This window comes from Clarias gariepinus, chromosome 8 (genome assembly GCF_024256425.1).
Source record: "Clarias gariepinus isolate MV-2021 ecotype Netherlands chromosome 8, CGAR_prim_01v2, whole genome shotgun sequence".
In the NCBI taxonomy this organism is placed as follows: domain Eukaryota; kingdom Metazoa; phylum Chordata; class Actinopteri; order Siluriformes; family Clariidae; genus Clarias; species Clarias gariepinus.
Window position 1 is genome coordinate 25,781,220 of NC_071107.1, and position 16,779 is coordinate 25,797,998.

A 16,779-nucleotide genomic window follows, 5' to 3' on the forward strand; every position below is an offset into this window, starting at 1 on the left:
TAAAAGGACATATATGCGACAAATAAATAAACTAGAAACAAGTTTGATTATTTATTTTTTTACATTAACTGCACTGTGTTAAAAGAGAGCAGAATGTTGCCAAACACCCATAAATCTCTTAGTTCAGTTCAGTTTAGTTCAGAAAGGCTTTACTGGCATGAATGTTAAAAAAATTACAAATCAATAAAAGATTGCTTAGGTTGTAAATAACATCAATCCGTATTTATCAACATATATTAACATTATAATCTCTCTCTCTCTCTCTTTCTCTCGCTCTCTCGCTTTAAGTCTTTTATTTTGAAAGAAAATTTCCCTTTGGGTTACAATCCCTGTTATCGCTTGTAGTTTCTGAATTCGCACTGTAACTGAGCCCAGGCTGCAGAAATGACTGATCCAGTGACTCGTGCGGAAAATGCACATTCGACAGTATGGTTTGCTTTGAAAAGGCTTGACCTTAATGGTTTGTAATGCTCTTCATTGAAGGAGCTATTAATTAGTTTATTTATTTATACATTTATCCCAATTTGATGCATTTTTCTCTGCCTGAGCATTTTGGTTACCATAGCAACACCATGTTTCTGCATAGAACATACGTTTAGACTCCTTCTCTAAAGCCCCAGATTAAAAAGTGGTTGTTGTGGAAAATATATATTTGTCTCGATGTTGGATGCTAGCAATGGCAGAAAGAGGGCTGATAGAGCGCTCAGATATTAACAGGTGCAGCTGACAAAGATGCAACAATACAAATGAGCTGTGCAGCTTGAGTTAATTAGCCAAAATGTCCTTTGTTGTTTCTTTTTTTAATATATATATATATTTGCAGTGCAAGAGTTTTTAGCCACAGTGAGTGATGTTTGTTTCTGTAGATCATGGAGTTGTAGCTCTGAGAGAAGTTCACATTCCCAGAGGGACAAAAATGACTACGGTGAGACAGGTATGCTTTTTCTTCTTCTTCTTCTTCTTCTTCTTCTTGTCGTCTGAGTTTGAGGAGGTAATACATGTTTTTTTTTTGTCCACAGATTGTAGCTCATTCTTTCAGACTGGATCTTGCTAAGGTCACCTTGAAGGTAATCATAGAACTGTGTTTGACGAGCACTCATTCACACACTGCCTGGCCAAAGAGAAGTCGCACACAGTAATATTTCATTCAGTACCCCAGATTATTACACTTCCTCCAGAGGCTTGTACAGTAAGCACTATGCAGGATGTATCATTTATATGTGCTTCCCTTCTTACCCTGGTGCACCCATCACTCTGGAATAGGGTCAGTCTGATCTCATTACTTTTTTTTATTGCAGTCCCAAAGTCAATCTTTCTGCTCCCTCAGAAATTGAAGCCTTATTTTTGATTAGCATCCTTAACAGGAGGATTTCTTATGGCTACGGAGCTATTTAGTTCTAATCCTGTGAATTCTCTTTGCACTGTGCATGTGGAAATGCTCTTACTTTCACCATGCAAGCATTTAAGTGATCTCCATTTCTGATGGTTCAGAACTATTCCACAAGGTTTTTAATGTTTTGGTCTTTTCTTAATCCAGTACGTAATTAAAAAAACTACTGGGTAGTTAATGAAGTTTTAACTACCCAGAAATGTAAAATCTCTTTAGCCCCTTTCTTTGTTGGATAAAGACTCCACTGAGATGGTGGCTTTTTAGTCAAACGTTGTTTAAACCGGTTTGCCAAAAATATTTTTTCATTGATATTCTGTCTCACACTGTGTAATTGCATATACAATTCTGGTAAAAATTAAAATTTTATCCCACAGGTACGAAACAGTCATGGCTTTTTAATTCCTTTGAATGGCTATATACCAGTGAACACCAAACAAATGTAAGTCAGTGTATTTATTTTCTATTAGGTTTTAAACATTAATCTAAAAGAGTGTGAAATTCCTCACTTATGTACACAAACCCACAGTGGTAATCATTAATAGTGCTTAGTTTGTGTGAAAGATAGAAATGCTCTTCCTGTTTCACCACAGTGTATTAAATGACCACTTATGTAAGGGCTAATTTATCATTATCACGATTTTGTCTCCTAGGCCTTATGTCTTGGAGGTGGCCCGATATTTTCAGCATGGTATGACTTCTCAAAGTTTTTCTGCTTTTGAGTTATAAGTGAAGCCCTAATGTTTTTTTTTTGTTTCTTATATAAAGTCAATGCTAAACCCAGAAATGTTGCCATGACAGTGATAAATAAAAGCTTGAAGTCAAGAGTACAGAGTATTGTGAAAAGGGCAAGTATAGTATTGTCATATTTGCTTAATAAATAATGGAAAAAAATTCCTTTACTAAAATCACCATTCAGTCAGTTTAAGTACATATGGCATAGTAGAGACATTTTATCAAGATTCCTTTCATTTTAGATTGAAAGACTGGAAGAACTCCTGCCTCAAATCAAGCAAAAGCAGAATGAGATACTGGTCAAGGTAAAAAAAGATATTAAAAGAAATTTTAAAGAAACTAAAAATATTTTTAAAAACCAGTCCAACACACTTCTTTGTAGGACATTGAACTGTTGAACCAAAAGTTGATATTCCTACACAAAAGAATGCAGGTGAGGGCTGGTTTCCTGCAACAGTATACTTTATAATTAAGCACACCTATGCTGAACAGCCATTTACATGTCTGTCTGTCTATCAACAGATGGCTGAGTCATACAGCTGGGAAGGAATGTTTAAACGAGCTCCACTCTGGTGATTTTTTTTTTTATGTCAAACTACGTTCAACATGTTTAAAATCACAACACCCAATACACACGTGAACAGAATTGTTGGTACCCTACAGTCAATGAAAGAAAAACTCACAATGGTCACAGAAATAACTTTAATCTGACAAAAGTAATAAATAAAAATGTGTTAACCAGTGAAAGTCAGACATTGCTTTTCAACCATGCTTTAACAGAATTTAAAATAAAACAAAAAACAACTCATGGAACAGGCCTAGACAAAAATAATGGTACCCCTAACAGTTTTTTTTGCACAACCTTTTGATTCAAATCACTGCAATCAAACGATTCCTGTAACTATCTCATGAGATAAGAAGTCCCATTACTTCTGCACCTCTTAGCACTCTTCATGAGCAAACTGCTCCAGTTGTTTCCAGTTTGACATATGCCTTTTCCAGATGACGTTTCAGTTCCTTCCAAAGATGCTCAATAGGATTGAGGTTAGCACTTATAGAAGGCCACTTTAATTCTTTTTTTTTTTCCCCCTGAATATCTTGAGACAACTGTTTCATCTGGTCCGTATTGAATGTGGTACACACCAAGTCACCAAAGAACACAGTGACTACCTGGAACTCTATATAAAGGCCCACTGACTGATTACAAGATTGTAGAAACCTGTGATGCTAATTAGTGAACACACCTTGAATTAGCAAGACCCTTTGGTCACATTAATTTCAGTCTTTTCTAGGGGTTCATTTTTTTTTTTTAATAAAGTAATTCTGTTGAAGCATGTTGAAAAACAATGTCTGACTTTCATTGGTTAACGTTCATAGAATTTTTATTTATTATTACTTTTGTCAGATTAAAGTTATTTTTGTAACCATGAGTGGAGCTTTCTTTCATTGACCAAAGGGTACCAACAATTTTGTCCATGTGTGACAGGTGAAAAAGAATGACTGGGTGATATAAACATTTGCTTAAATTTCCATTAATGGTTTAGGACAGGGGTCTCCAAATCCAGTGCTGGAGTGCCAGTATCCAACACAGTTTGGTGATTCTTCTTCTCAAACACAGCTGATTTAACTAATCTGTTAATTACTAGGTTCAGTGGGTGTGTTTAGGTGTTAGTGAATTACAAACTGTGCTGGTCACTGCCCCTCCAGGACTGAATTTGGAGACCCCTAGTTTAGGAGGAGTTAGAGGATAAGAGAATGTTGCTGATACGAGAATGAATAGTTACAAAAAAATTGTGGCTGGTGCAAGTCTCATTTTGCTGATTTGTTTAAAAAAAACTAAAGGCTTGTACAACTGGCCATAATCAGCTTAAAACATTCATTTATGCTACTGTATAGTTAGATACTTTATTAAGTATAAAATATATAAATTATATAAATATTAAATTAACAATTCAAGTTAACAAGCATTAATGACGACAATGGCGAAATGTAGTAATAAGGATTTTTTTTTCACTTGTATTGAAAATAGATTCACTGCGTGAGGCTTTTCAATACTGAGCAATACTATTTTTTAAAGCTAATGATAATTGAAAAACAACAACAAAGCATCTAAATGAGGTGTTGGGCCACCTGAACATGGATGTGCATCATTTCCTACACATCATAACATTCATAGTCTTTGCACCCATGGAAATGAAAATTTTCAGCAGGATATAGATCAAAGACCTGATTACTTGAAACTACTTTGCAGTGACCCTACCAATGTAGGAGAAAGTTTTTTTTTCTTTTTTAACAAATCAGCAAAATGACTCTCGCAACAGCCACAATTTTTTTTTTTGTATCAATTCATTCTCATATCAGCAACATACTTTTCCTCCATCCTCAAACTCCTCCTAAACCATTAATGGGAATTTAAACAAATGTTCATATCACCCAGTCATTCTTTTTCACCAGTTACCTCATAGGGAAGAATGTGACCACAAAATAAGAAACAAACAAGCCAATAGAATAACCATTAGTCTCACAGACAGTATACTTTACTGTATATCTTTCCAGTCCTTTTAATCAAGTAAAGAAGCTCATGACAAGTTTGTCTCCACTTGTTTATTGTTTCAGGAAAATGTCATCTTAAGCAATATTCTTATTGTTGTCTCAGAGAACTCCCAAAGATGCTAAAAAGTACCAAAATATATTTTCCAAAATACCTTGTATAGAAACCCTATTTAGCTGCATGAGGGAGATTAATGACTTACAGATGACGGGTTCTTACTCAGGGCTCCCCTCTTACAGCTGCACCTCTGCAGACATCAAGTTCATGGCATGTAGTTTGCACTTCCACTCAACAACTAAAAAATACTCATTACACTTTGAGCCTCAAGAGGACAGATAAAACACAGTCATGATTTGTTGAGACATACCAAAACAAAGGAATGATAATGTTTCAAATTTGTTGTCCCTTCTTATCAGAAAAGTAAAATGGCATTTGCAAATCTGCTTGTTTTTACCTCCAAAATTAAAACAATTGTATTAACCACATAATTTACAAAATGTGTCTCAATACAATTAGATGGGTGTTCAGCATGTCTCAGATACTCACAATGAAATAATAATAAAAAAAAAGTTCCTGGAAAAATTATGTACAAGAGTATGCACACATAAGCTAACAAATTGTAAATGCTGTCCATGTCATACATGTGGATATGGTGTAACAGGGCCTCAAATTCTTTACAAAAAAAATTGACAAGTTTGGGTGGGTGGACAGTTTAATTTTCTTGCACCTTCGAATTTTTAAACTAAAACATTTTCTTGGGGAATCATCCATAAAAAAAGTCTTGTAGGGTCATGTTGTGAGCAGTGTCTGATTTAACATCATCAGAAGAGCCTTAATAGTGTATTGCGACCACTGATGGGAGCTCTACTCCGTTTTAGATTTCTTGCTGTCGTTGCCATTCTCCTCAGACACCCGCTCCTCCAGCTTGCGTTTTTTGTTGTTCTCATCCACGTTGGTAGCGTTTTGGGGGTTGAATGTTATAATCATACAAGTCATGTTGTCACAGCCTGTGCCATCCCCAGATGTGTCTGGTGCCAAGCAGTGGTCAAGCAGCTGAAATGCAAACAAATTATAAACATTAAGAGATAATTTCTATATCCATTCATTTATAAATGTAACTGGCCTAAGTTTTAAACACAAGGGGTGTTAAAGTCAAACCAGGTCTTTTGATTGTATAGAACACAGTTATGAAAGTAAAAACTACCGTTATTTCTCCATATCTATTCCCTGCGACACCTAAGGCACTCATCCCAACATTTCGCTAGTACTCTGATGCCATAAAGACAAAGTTTTCCTAGTATGGAGTCATGATTGAACTGCCTGGTGCATGTTTGAAAAGCTGGCCTCTCAGGAACTCCCTAATGGCTCAAACGTGTGGCTTGAAGCAAGGTCAGGACTGTATGGGGATGTGGACATATAGTGTTCCTATAATATGCAAGTGGGGTTCATAAATTATTGTGCGTTAGCCATAAATTTTAAGGATCAAGTGTTTCACTTGCTGAATTCTCACGTGAACGACTGGGCTCTGAGCCACCTCAGCCGGGATCGACTTTGAGGGATGTATGGCCGCCTTTCCACCATTCAAATGTTTTACAGCAGCTAAGAGTCCCAACACTGTGCTGTGCTTGATGTCTTCTTTAAATGTTAATTAGGTTTATGCTTTTCCCACAAGTCCCAGTTTGACCTGAACACCCTTTGTGCAATGCGCTCAGCCAATAACTTAAGATAATTAAAGCTGCAAATGATCACCCACTTGAAAAAAAAAAGAAAAAGATTGTTCTCTTATGTTAAAATGAGCTCTTCCAACTGCCCAATAAGCTATCTAATAAAAGCAAATTATGCCCACCTCTTCAATAACAGCAGAAAGCGGCTTGGTTTTACTTCCTTCTGCTTTCAATCTCTCACTTACAAAATCCACAACCTCCTGGCTACTCATTACATTCCTGTAATAAAAAGGTATATTAGTAACAAGCGATGGCAACCTGATTAGCACAAACACCATGCCGTTATTTTACAGAGATTACAATATGCTGGCAATATGGCTCATTAACATGTCGCTGCCAGGACATCTGGCATTCACTCTGGATACCAAACAAGTGTTCACCTTTAAATTTGACCCCTTTAACAATTTATCAAAACTAAAAAGGCTTGGGTTATGGAAGGAATGAAGGGAAAGAAATATTGGCACTCAATGTGATTTCATAGTCCTGGAAGACTGACATGGCTACTGTAAATCACTTTAATAGACTGAGTGAATCTATTGCATACAGCAATATATTCTTTATAACTATTATATAATCCAAGATCTAAAATTACGTAAATAAAAAAGCCTTATTTGCCGAACGTGATCCATTTAAAGGATTATAATGGTTCATTTGTTATCCTCACCAGATTCCGTCACAAGCAACCACCATGAATTCATGCTCTTCATTGAGAGTCAGTACTTTGACATCTGGCAAAGCGGAAATCATCTGCTCCTCGGGAGGAAGGTTCTTATTCCTCTTGTAAAAATGGTCCCCTAAACCCAAACAAACAATTAAAATTTTAATCCTATAGAAATATCCAAAATCTCAAAGCCTACAAAAACGAAAGAAGCAGTAGAGTGTGTACACACCAATGGCCCTGGAGAGGTTTAGCCCTCCGTTGACACGGCCTTCCGTGGTCACTTTGCCTCCTGCGTTCTTTATTCTGGCCAGCTCCACTTCATCCTCTGGTTTGTGATCATAGGACATGTCCACTGCTTTGCCTCTCTCAGAGATGACACAGCGAGAGTCTCCAGCATTAGCTACTATAAGCTGTTTACCACGAATCAGAGCAACTACAGCTGTAGTCCCGCTGTCTGAGCCAGGCTGAAAAACAAGAAAAAGAAAAATGGGGGAAATAAATTTAGATCTTATTAAAATTAATTTTTTCACTTAATTGGAGGACTCAAAGCTCTATGCATCCTTTCTTCTTCTTTGTCTTTCGGCTGTTCCCTTTCAGGGGTCGCCACAGCGAATCATCTGCCTCCATCTAACCCTATCCTCTGCATCCTCTTCTCTCACACCAACTAACTTCATGTCCTCTCTTACTGCATCCATAAATCTCCTCTTTGGTCTTCCTCTAGACCTCCTGCCTGGCAGTTCCAACCTCAGCATCCTTCTACCGATATATTCACAATCTCTCCTCTAAACATGCCCAAACCACCTCAATCTGGCCTCTCTGACTTTATCTCCAAAACATCTAACGTGGGTTGTCCCTCTGATAAACTCATTCTTAATCCTATCCATCCTTGTCACTCCCAAAGAGAACCTCAACATCTTCAGCTCTGCTACCTCCAACTCTTCCTGCTGTCTTTTCTTCAGTGCCACTGTCTCTAAGCCGTAGAGCATCGCTGGTCTCACCACTGTCCTGTACACCTTTCCTTTCATTCTCGCTGATACTCTTTTATCGCACAACACACCTGACACTTTTCTCCACCCATTCCAACCTGCCTGTACCCGCCTCTTCACCTCCTTTCCACACTCTCCGTTGCTCTGGACCGTTGACCCCAAGTACTTAAAATCCTGCACCTTCTTTACCTCTGCTCCCTGTAGCCTCACCGATCCTCCTGAGTCCCTCTCATTTACACACATGTATTCCGTCTTGCTGCGGCTAACCTTCATTCCTCTGCTTTCCAGAGCATACCTCCACCTCTCCAAATTTTCCTCCACCTGTTCCCTGCTCTCGCTACAGAGCACAATGTCATCTGCAAACATCATAGTCCATGGGGACTCCTGTCTTACCTCATCTGTCATCCTGTCCATCACCAGAGCAAACAAAAAGGGGCTTAGAGCTGATCCTTGATGCAGACCCACCTCCACCTTAAACTCTTCTGTCACACCTACAGCACATCTTACCACTGTCTTACAGCTCTCATACATGTCCTGCACCACTCTAACATACTTCTCTGCCACTCCAGACTTCCTCATACAATACCACAGCTCCTCTCTTGGCACCCTGTCATACGCTTTCTCTAAATCTAAAAAGACACAATGCAACTCCCTGTTACCTTCTCTGTACTTCTCCGCCAGCATCCTCAAAGCAAATACTGCATCTGATGTACTCTTTCTAGGCATAAAACCATATTGCTGCTCACAAATGTTCACCGCTGCCCTTAACCTAGCTTCCACTACTCTTTCCCACAGCTTCATTGTCTGGCTCATTAGCTTTATACCTCTATAATTGCCACAGCTTTGCACATCTCCCTTGTTCTTAAAAATTGGCACCAATACACTTCTCCTCCATTCCTCTGGAATCCTCTCACTTTCCAAGATCTTGTTAAACAAACTTGTCAGAAACTCTACTGCCACCTCTCCTAAGCACTTCCATACCTCCACAGGTATGTCATCAGGACCAACAGCCTTTCCACTCTTCATCCTCTTCAACGCCCTTCTCACCTCACTTCTACCAATATTTGCTACTTCCTGTTCCACAACAGTCACCTCTTCTACTCTTTGTTCTCTTTCGTTTTCCTCATTCATCAACTCCTTAAAGTACTCCTTCCATCTTCCCATCACCCTCCTGGCATCTGTCAGTACATTTCCATCTCTATCTTTAATCACTCTAACCTGCTGCACATCCTTCCCATCTCTATCTCTCTGCCTCGCCAACCTGTACAGATCCCCCTCTCCCTCCTTACTGTCTAGCCTAGCATACAAGTCCTCATATGCTCTTTGTTTGGCCTTTGCCACCTCTACCTTCACCTTACTCTGCATCTCCCTGTACTCCTGTCTACTCTCTTCAGTCCTCTCAGTGTCCCACTTCTTCTTAGCTAGCCTCTTTCCCTGTATACACTCCTGGACTTCCTCATTCCACCACCAAGTCTCCTTGTCCACTTTCCCCTTACCTGATGATACACCAAGTACCCTCCTACCTGTCTCCCTGATCACATTGGCTGTAGTTATCCAGTCAACTGAAAGCACCTCCTGACCACCCATAGCCTGTCTCAACTCCTCCCTGAAGACTACACAACATTCTTCCTTTCTCAGCTTCCACCACTTTGTCCTCTGCTCTGCCTTTGTCCTCTTCGCCTTCCTCACCACCAGGGTTATTTTACACACAACCATTCTGTGTTGTCTGGCTACACTCTCCCCTACCAACACTTTGCAGTCACTGATCTCTTTCAGGTTACAACGTCGACACAAGATGTAGTCGACCTGAGTGCTTCTGCCTCCACTCTTATATGTCACCCTATGTTCCTGCCTCTTCTGGAAGAAAGTATTTACCACTGCCATTTCCATCCTCTTTGCAAAGTCCACCACCATCTGTCCTTCTACATTCCTGTCCTGAAAACCAAACCTGCCCATCACATTTTCATCACCTCTGTTCCCTTCCCCAACATGTCCATTGAAGTCTGCACCAATCACCACTCTCTCCCCTCTGGGTATGCTCTGCATCACTTCATCTAACTCACTCCAGAATTTCTCCTTCTCTTTTAACTCACATCCTACCTGTGGGGCATAACCACTAACAACATTGAACATTATCCCTTCAATTTCCAGCTTCAGACTCATCACCCTATCTGATACTCTCTTCACCTCTAGAACATTCCTTACAAACTCCTCTTTTAGGATAACTCCTACTCCATTTCTTTTCCTATCCACACCATGGTAAAACAATTTGAACCCTGATCCTAAGCTTCTAGCCTTGCTACCTTTCCACCTGGTCTCCTGTACACACAGTATATCCACCTTTCTTCTCTGCATCATATCAACTAACTCTCTTCCCTTCCCTGTCATGGTCCCAACATTCAAAGTCCCCACTATCACTCCTAAACTCTTGCCTTTCCTCTTCTCTCTCTGCTTACGAACACGCCTTCCTCCTCTCCTTCTTCGACCAACAGTAGCCCAATTTCCACCAGCACCCTGTCAACTCAAAGCCACTCAAAGCTCTATGCATCCATTAATACTAAAACAATGTTTACAACATTAAATACTTCTGCCAATCAGATAGAGACGGACTGAGAGGAGTTTCTTTCCTCTTTAACTTTAATGAATCTGCCTCTTTGTCTTTTTAAAAACTTGACTGAAAACCTATAAGCCTTTATATGCTGAAGTCTTCATCGTGTAGCAGATGTTGCATTCCAACTTGTAGACAACAGCTTAAAATTTCACTACATCTATACAAGTTATTACATACCTTTTTTTTTTAGCAGCATGCTGTATAACCTGTCAAAAGGCCAAAAGCCACTTGTGTTTCAGTGATAGTAAACTGACTGATTAGCAGTTCAAGCAGATTAACTATACAGCACTGTTTTCTACAAAGTGGACTTTTTAAATGGAGACCAGAAGTCAAATTACAAGGCTTGTGTGTCCCTGTGCTAAGCAAGCATTTGTATCAAACTTTGCATGTAAGTGTTTTATTTTTTACCTACATATGCCCAAACCCTGGCAAACTTACTTCTTCTTTCCCATCCATCAGTGGCAAACACATATCTTCTTCTCCTTCTTCATCGGTCTCCTCTTCCTCCTCCTCTTCTTCATCCTCTTCTGTGTCATCCTCTTCATTTTCACTGCTGTCCTCACCGTCCTGCTCACTGCAGTCCTAGTGGGCCGTGAACACAAACTCAAAGTTCATTTTACCAATACCAGTTGAACTTCAATGTCTTTTCTACTCAATTTATCCTCATACAGTAGGTGCTATTTAATCCTTTTGAATTAATGCTTTTTAGCAGCAAAAATAAGGAAAAGAATTTGGGGGGCGGAAAAGCTCTATTACTCCAGCAAATTTAAAATCATACAGATCATCAAAGACTCAGGAAAACACATTCAGTTTTAGTAGCAACCACTCAAACATACCCTTGTCCTCACCTCTTCATCACTGCCCTCCTCTTCATCCTCCCCTTCATCTGACTCGTCACTGTCCTCAAAGAACTTGGATTTGGCACTTCCTGATGTAGGTGCTGCAGAGGAGGAACAGGAAGGACCAGCGTCCGCTGTTCCTCCTGCTTTCTCCCCATCAGAGGACTGTCCTTCAGCAGAGCTCCCCCCACAGGAGGCTGCCGCTCTCCTGCATGCCCTGATTTTGGAGCCCCCAGCTGGCTCTTCCACCTTTGCTTTCCCATTGCTGTCTGTTTCAGATGCCCCACATTCTGTCTCACCATTGATCCCTTTATCTACAAGGGCATCACCTCTGTCTTTCAGCTCTTTTGGGGCATCCTGCGCAGGCTTTTTGGTCGATTTATTCAGGTTCTGCCCATAGCGACCAAGCAGCTCCTCGATTGTCATCGTGGCCTCTTCATGCAGAAGGGCTGCTTCCTCATTATCCACTAAAAGAAGAGAAGATACAATGTACAAAGCGATATGGCTTAAGCTTTAATGTTGTATTTTGTAAAGTAATTTCTAAGCCATTTTTCCTCACCATCATCTTCATCTGCCACTTTTTCTGGTGCTGCCTCCTCCTGTGGGCGGCCAGCTATCTGCACAAGCTCCTTGATAACCTCCTCTGAGGTGATGACACTGTCAATAGCCAGGAAGGCATCTTCCAGAGCCTGCAACCATCCAATCCAGGAACATTAGACAATCATTGTATTTTAAGGTTGGACATTTTGATGATCTCCAAGCGAATGGATGTTTGCTCTTCTCTCTCAAACATTTCCACTAGACAATTACAAATCTAAATACAGAACTCTCATTACCCCATTAGAATAGTACCCTCCAATTGTGTAATGTTTTTTGAGGCTGTGGAATTGTTAGTGATGCTCATATTGAGCATGAGTCAAGTCTGCATCCAAACAAAGACTTGTATACAAACAAAATATATTGCCCAACTGCAATAAGTTGTAATAGAAGCTAAACTTTCACAGACATGATGTCAGATCTTAAATTTATAACTAAACAATACAATGCCACAGTCAGGGTCTGAAATAACAACGACACTCGGCAAGTGTCAAATATTAATAGATTTATGAGTAAATCTTAAATGGTTTCAAGAGTCTTGCAACAGTATGATGGTAAGGCTGTTGTGATACAGAACGGCCTGTTTTGTCATGGGAAACTATGTGTAACCAGGAACAGGTTCCATGTTGTCTGTGTTGTGAGCCTTTTCTCTACACCCTCTGGAACGGTGCAAAGTGATCAATAAAACTAATATCGCTTGCAACTTTTGCTCTGGCCTCTTTCAGATTATGACTATATGACTAAAATGTACTAAGATGATTGTATACAGGTGTGTTTAAAATAATAGCAGTCCAACATCAATAACCAGATCAATATTTTTTGGGGGGAGAATTTATATTTCTTCATGGAAAATATTTTACTTGTAGGTGTAGTGGAGTAATAGAAACCCAACAGACCCAACAGTCATGATTGGATGCACCTGATTCTGTGTGATTAAATCATTAATTGAAATGGGGCTTGTTCAAAATAATAGCAGTGTGGAGTTCAGTTGGAGAGGTAAATTGTTCTGTGAAAAACAGGTGTCATAAGTTCCCCTTATTTAAGGATAAATGCAAAAAAGGTTGTCCGGTTCTGAAAATCAGAGTAAAATGGGTCGTTTCAGACATTGTTCAGAAGAACAGCTTACTTTGATTAAAAAGTTGATGAGAGATGGGAAAACATACAAAGAAGTGCAGAAAATGATAGGCTGCTCTGCTAAAATATCAAATGCTTTAAAATGGAGACCTAAACCACAAATACGTGGAAGAAAACGGAAAACTACCATTCAAATGGATCGAAGAATAACAAAATTGGCAAAGACTCAGCCAATAATCAGTTTTAGCATGGTCAAAGAACACCTAAAGTTACCTGTGAGTACTGTTACTATTAGAAAACGGCTATGTGAAGCCAAGGTAGTGGCCGCAGACAGTTTGTCAGGCGACCCACAAACACTGAATTCAAGCCACAAAACACTGTAAAGACAGTGATGCAGGGAGGCACAAGCATCATGATATGGGGATGCTTCTTGTACTATGGTGTTGGGCCTATTTATCACATTTCAGGTATCATGGATCAATTTGAGTACATCAGAATACCTAAAGAGGTCATGTTGCCTTTTGCCGAAGAGGAAATACCCTTGAAATGGGTGTTTCAACAAGACAACAATCCCAAACACACCAGTAAGCGAGCAGCATCTTGGTAGACTTTTTAATCTACTCCTGGTAGATTAACTTTATGGAGTGGCCAGCCCAATCCCCAGACCTTAATCCAATAGAAAACTTGTGGCCTGACATAAAAAAAAAAAAGCTGTTTCTGAGGCAAAACCAAGAACTGCAGAGGAATTGTGGCGTGTAGTACAATTGTCACAGATGTGAAGCAGTTCTCAGAAACCATGGTTATACAAATAAATATTAGTTCAGAGATGCACAAGAAAGATTAAACTGCAAGCATATTTGTTTAAACTGTAAATTCATCACTTAGATGACAAAGATGAATGATGACATTGCTATTTTTTTAACAGACTAATATTTGTTTTTCTCACTTTCTGTAACCTAATAATACATTTAGCACATCTTTCTTCATGTTGTGATTCAGAAAAGAACGTGCAGGGTGTCCAATGCTTTTGTGTGATTTAAATTAAAAGTTGTTATATGGATATGGAGCTTTACTCACTTTTTTTTCAACACACTGCTATTATTATGAACACAACTGTATGTGATAAAATGTAAATTCTTATTTTGTCCAGTAATGATTATGCTTAGCCGGAGGACCCCCCCCAATCACTAACTGCAGTATGCAAACACCCACCATTTTGTGCCTAGCAAACAAAACACAAGGGTAAATGTAGCAGTGTTAAAGACCTTAAAAGGAACCTGGAGAAGAACTTTAAATATTTAAGCAAGATTGATAGAAAGAGGGAGCTGTTATGAGGCCATAGGCTGATATCCAGCATAACAGCACGACCTTCGGGTGTGATATGGCTTTTATATAACAGTTCCACAAACACCATTAATCACCAATAGGTTCTAATTTGTTTTACTTATTTAACCAGGTACTTTGCTTCGCCAACACACATCCTTCTGTGGCTGGTGGAACTAACAGTGCTAGAGATAGTGACCAACAGTGTAATTACCAGGGGTGAAAGTGTTAAATTCTTATTATTCTATGTATTCAAAAGCTGAGGGAAATAAACCATGGAGGTGGTGGACAGTCCTGTAAATCTTGTAGATTTCTGTTTATATTTCCGCTGATCAAGCTGTTAAGGACCAGCTACATTAAGTTCTAAGTTCTGGGGTTGAATCCCAAATAGCATAAAAATGGATAGCTAGTGTGCTTTGTTCCACACATACCAAATAGTTGCAGTTCGGTTAGTCTTGAACAAAAAACGGACAGTTCAGTGGCAATTTGGACGATTAAGAAGCAGATGTGTTTTCTTGCTGAAAGTGCTTCTGTAACTGGTTTTGAATGTGGGTTTTGGCAGGTGGCTGCTCCCACCTATTTTCTGTACTGCGGTCAAAAGTAAAAACTTACTTTCACCCACGCTGCCGACCAACAGTGTAATTAACGGTCATAAGAATACCTGGGACATGGCACCTTGCATATATCTAAATGTCCCAGTGCAGTTACCATCTATATAATCACCACTTGTCTCGTCCAATCAGATTAATAGGTTGTAAAAGACATTCAAGGTGTCAAATCTGCTCTAGTGTGTGTCCAGGTTTGTAAAAAGTGCAATTCAGCTTACCTTTTGCAGTTTACCGTCTTTATATGCTGTCTGCTCTTTTATGATGTTTGGTAAATATTTGGAGCAGTACAAAGCAACTTCTTCACCTGGAAGAAACAACAAACAAAAAAAAAGTTAACTTACGTTCTTCATATAGAAGCGTTACTATATTTAAACGTCACTGTAGCGTTATATATGTGTGTGTGTGTGTGTGTGTCTACTGGGGGGCTGTTTTAGAGGAGTTCAAAATCATGGCTGCTGTTTAAAGTCATTGTGTTTACCTCCATGCCCATCATAAACCGCGAACATTGCCGTCTCCTCATCCAGCTCCGGGATGCAGTTGTGAGCGTCCTAAAAACAGAGGAGATTTGGAGTTAAAGGCCACACAACACCGAGAGGCCGTGAACCCTGACGTAAAGCACCGAGCTAATGGCGCGAAAAGCTGCACATCTGTGGCGCACACCGCCTGCCAGGAACACTCCGCTTCAGTGCACAGAGAAGCTACAAATATACACAACGAATCGCGGTCTTCTCTTCACACATCGTTCACAAGGTACACAGAAGTTACATCTATAATCGATCATTTCTCCATGGCTAGGATTGCCGGTTGCTAAGCTACATCCTTACCTCCATTGAAACGCGCCATCCCTGCATGGCCGCGAGTCCATAGCTCAGCTTCTGGTTTCCCCCATCGGCTGTGGTTTTCTCCGTGTTTGGCTTAGACAGGTACGTCCCCATGCTGTCCAATCAGGTTAATGCTTCAAAAGAAAAAAACAGCAAGCAACACGAATAAATCGCGACCAGAGCGTGTTCTAAAGTCTCAGATACGTGCCGTGTTTCCGTGCACAAAGGATCTCTCGCACATCTCACTCTGCGCCCTGCCGCCTTCTAACTGAAAGCAGTGAAGCCTGGCTATGTAGCAGCGCGCTACTCGGCTATTCCCGGTGCTTTTAGCCGGCTAGCTGACCGCTCGCTAACACCAGAGCTACTGCGGGTGTTTTCAGCAAGCGCGCCTCGACCTGTTCACACTCAGAAACGAGCAACCCGACACCCGAGCAGAACGCTAACCGCGCTCCAGTTCGAACGCCGATGCAAATGAGCTCTCTTACAAAATACGCAAAACACGTGTGAGAGCTAACATAATCACCAACCCATCACATCCATTTTACACAGAACTGACTGAAATCCTGCCCGGAAGCGGAAGCGCGAGCTTCTGCGCATGATACATAAGCTCGGGGACGAGACGCACTCGTAAAAACAATGGCTGCGTCAGATTTGCGCAGGAAGGACAGCTTACGTATGTGGAGTTATATCAAAAACGTCATGAAGTTAGATCATAAATGTGTTTGTTTACACATTAATAGTCAAATTATGGCCCAAACACTATGACATCAGCCCTATGTCGTCATAGTATGTGAGGGCTGTCTTGTTCTTCCAAGGATACCCCAAGGATTGGGAGGTCTAACCATGAAATTCCCCCCTTTTT

The 16,779-nt window shown here is 40.1% G+C and overlaps 2 protein-coding genes across 3 annotated transcripts; one reads left to right on the forward strand and one right to left on the reverse strand.

Moving 5' to 3' along the window:
* Positions 1 to 375: 375 nt before the first annotated feature.
* si:zfos-1056e6.1 (uncharacterized protein LOC107988029 homolog) lies at positions 376 to 2,770 on the forward strand. 2 transcript variants are annotated; one of them, XM_053502943.1, is made up of 9 exons: positions 376 to 460; positions 867 to 934; positions 1,020 to 1,067; positions 1,765 to 1,829; positions 2,041 to 2,078; positions 2,156 to 2,235; positions 2,365 to 2,427; positions 2,505 to 2,555; positions 2,645 to 2,770. In XM_053502943.1, the coding sequence occupies exons 1-9, from the start codon at positions 385 to 387 to the stop codon at positions 2,696 to 2,698; spliced, it is 543 nt and encodes a 180-aa protein (XP_053358918.1). In that variant the 5' UTR covers positions 376 to 384; the 3' UTR covers positions 2,699 to 2,770. The 2 variants fall into 2 exon arrangements, with proteins under 2 accessions (XP_053358918.1, XP_053358919.1); XM_053502944.1 differs by having other exon boundaries at positions 2,189 to 2,235.
* Positions 2,771 to 4,711: 1,941 nt separating this feature from the next.
* On the reverse strand, positions 4,712 to 16,490 carry ppm1g (protein phosphatase, Mg2+/Mn2+ dependent, 1G). Its single transcript, XM_053502557.1, has 10 exons — positions 15,921 to 16,490; positions 15,575 to 15,644; positions 15,315 to 15,400; positions 12,054 to 12,183; positions 11,504 to 11,961; positions 11,094 to 11,237; positions 7,288 to 7,522; positions 7,062 to 7,191; positions 6,520 to 6,616; positions 4,712 to 5,726 (listed from the first exon to the last, which is right to left on the reverse strand). The coding sequence occupies exons 1-10, from the start codon at positions 16,029 to 16,031 to the stop codon at positions 5,538 to 5,540; spliced, it is 1,650 nt and encodes a 549-aa protein (XP_053358532.1). The 5' UTR covers positions 16,032 to 16,490; the 3' UTR covers positions 4,712 to 5,537.
* Between the last annotated feature and the right edge of the window lie 289 nt (positions 16,491 to 16,779).

Coding starts and splice junctions, on each gene's coding strand:
- ppm1g (XM_053502557.1), bottom strand. CDS start 16,031: ATGGGGACGTACCTGTCTAAGCCAAACACGGAGAAAACCACAGCCGAT. Junction 15,645..15,920: donor GATGGCGCGTTTCAATGGAG/GTAAGGATGTAG, acceptor CTCTGTTTTTAG/GACGCTCACAACTGCATCCC. Junction 11,962..12,053: donor AGTGGCAGATGAAGATGATG/GTGAGGAAAAAT, acceptor CTCTTCTTTTAG/TGGATAATGAGGAAGCAGCC.
- si:zfos-1056e6.1 (XM_053502943.1), top strand. CDS start 385: ATGACTGATCCAGTGACTCGTGCGGAAAATGCACATTCGACAGTATGG. Junction 1,068..1,764: donor TTGCTAAGGTCACCTTGAAG/GTAATCATAGAA, acceptor TTTATCCCACAG/GTACGAAACAGTCATGGCTT. Junction 2,428..2,504: donor AGAATGAGATACTGGTCAAG/GTAAAAAAAGAT, acceptor ACTTCTTTGTAG/GACATTGAACTGTTGAACCA.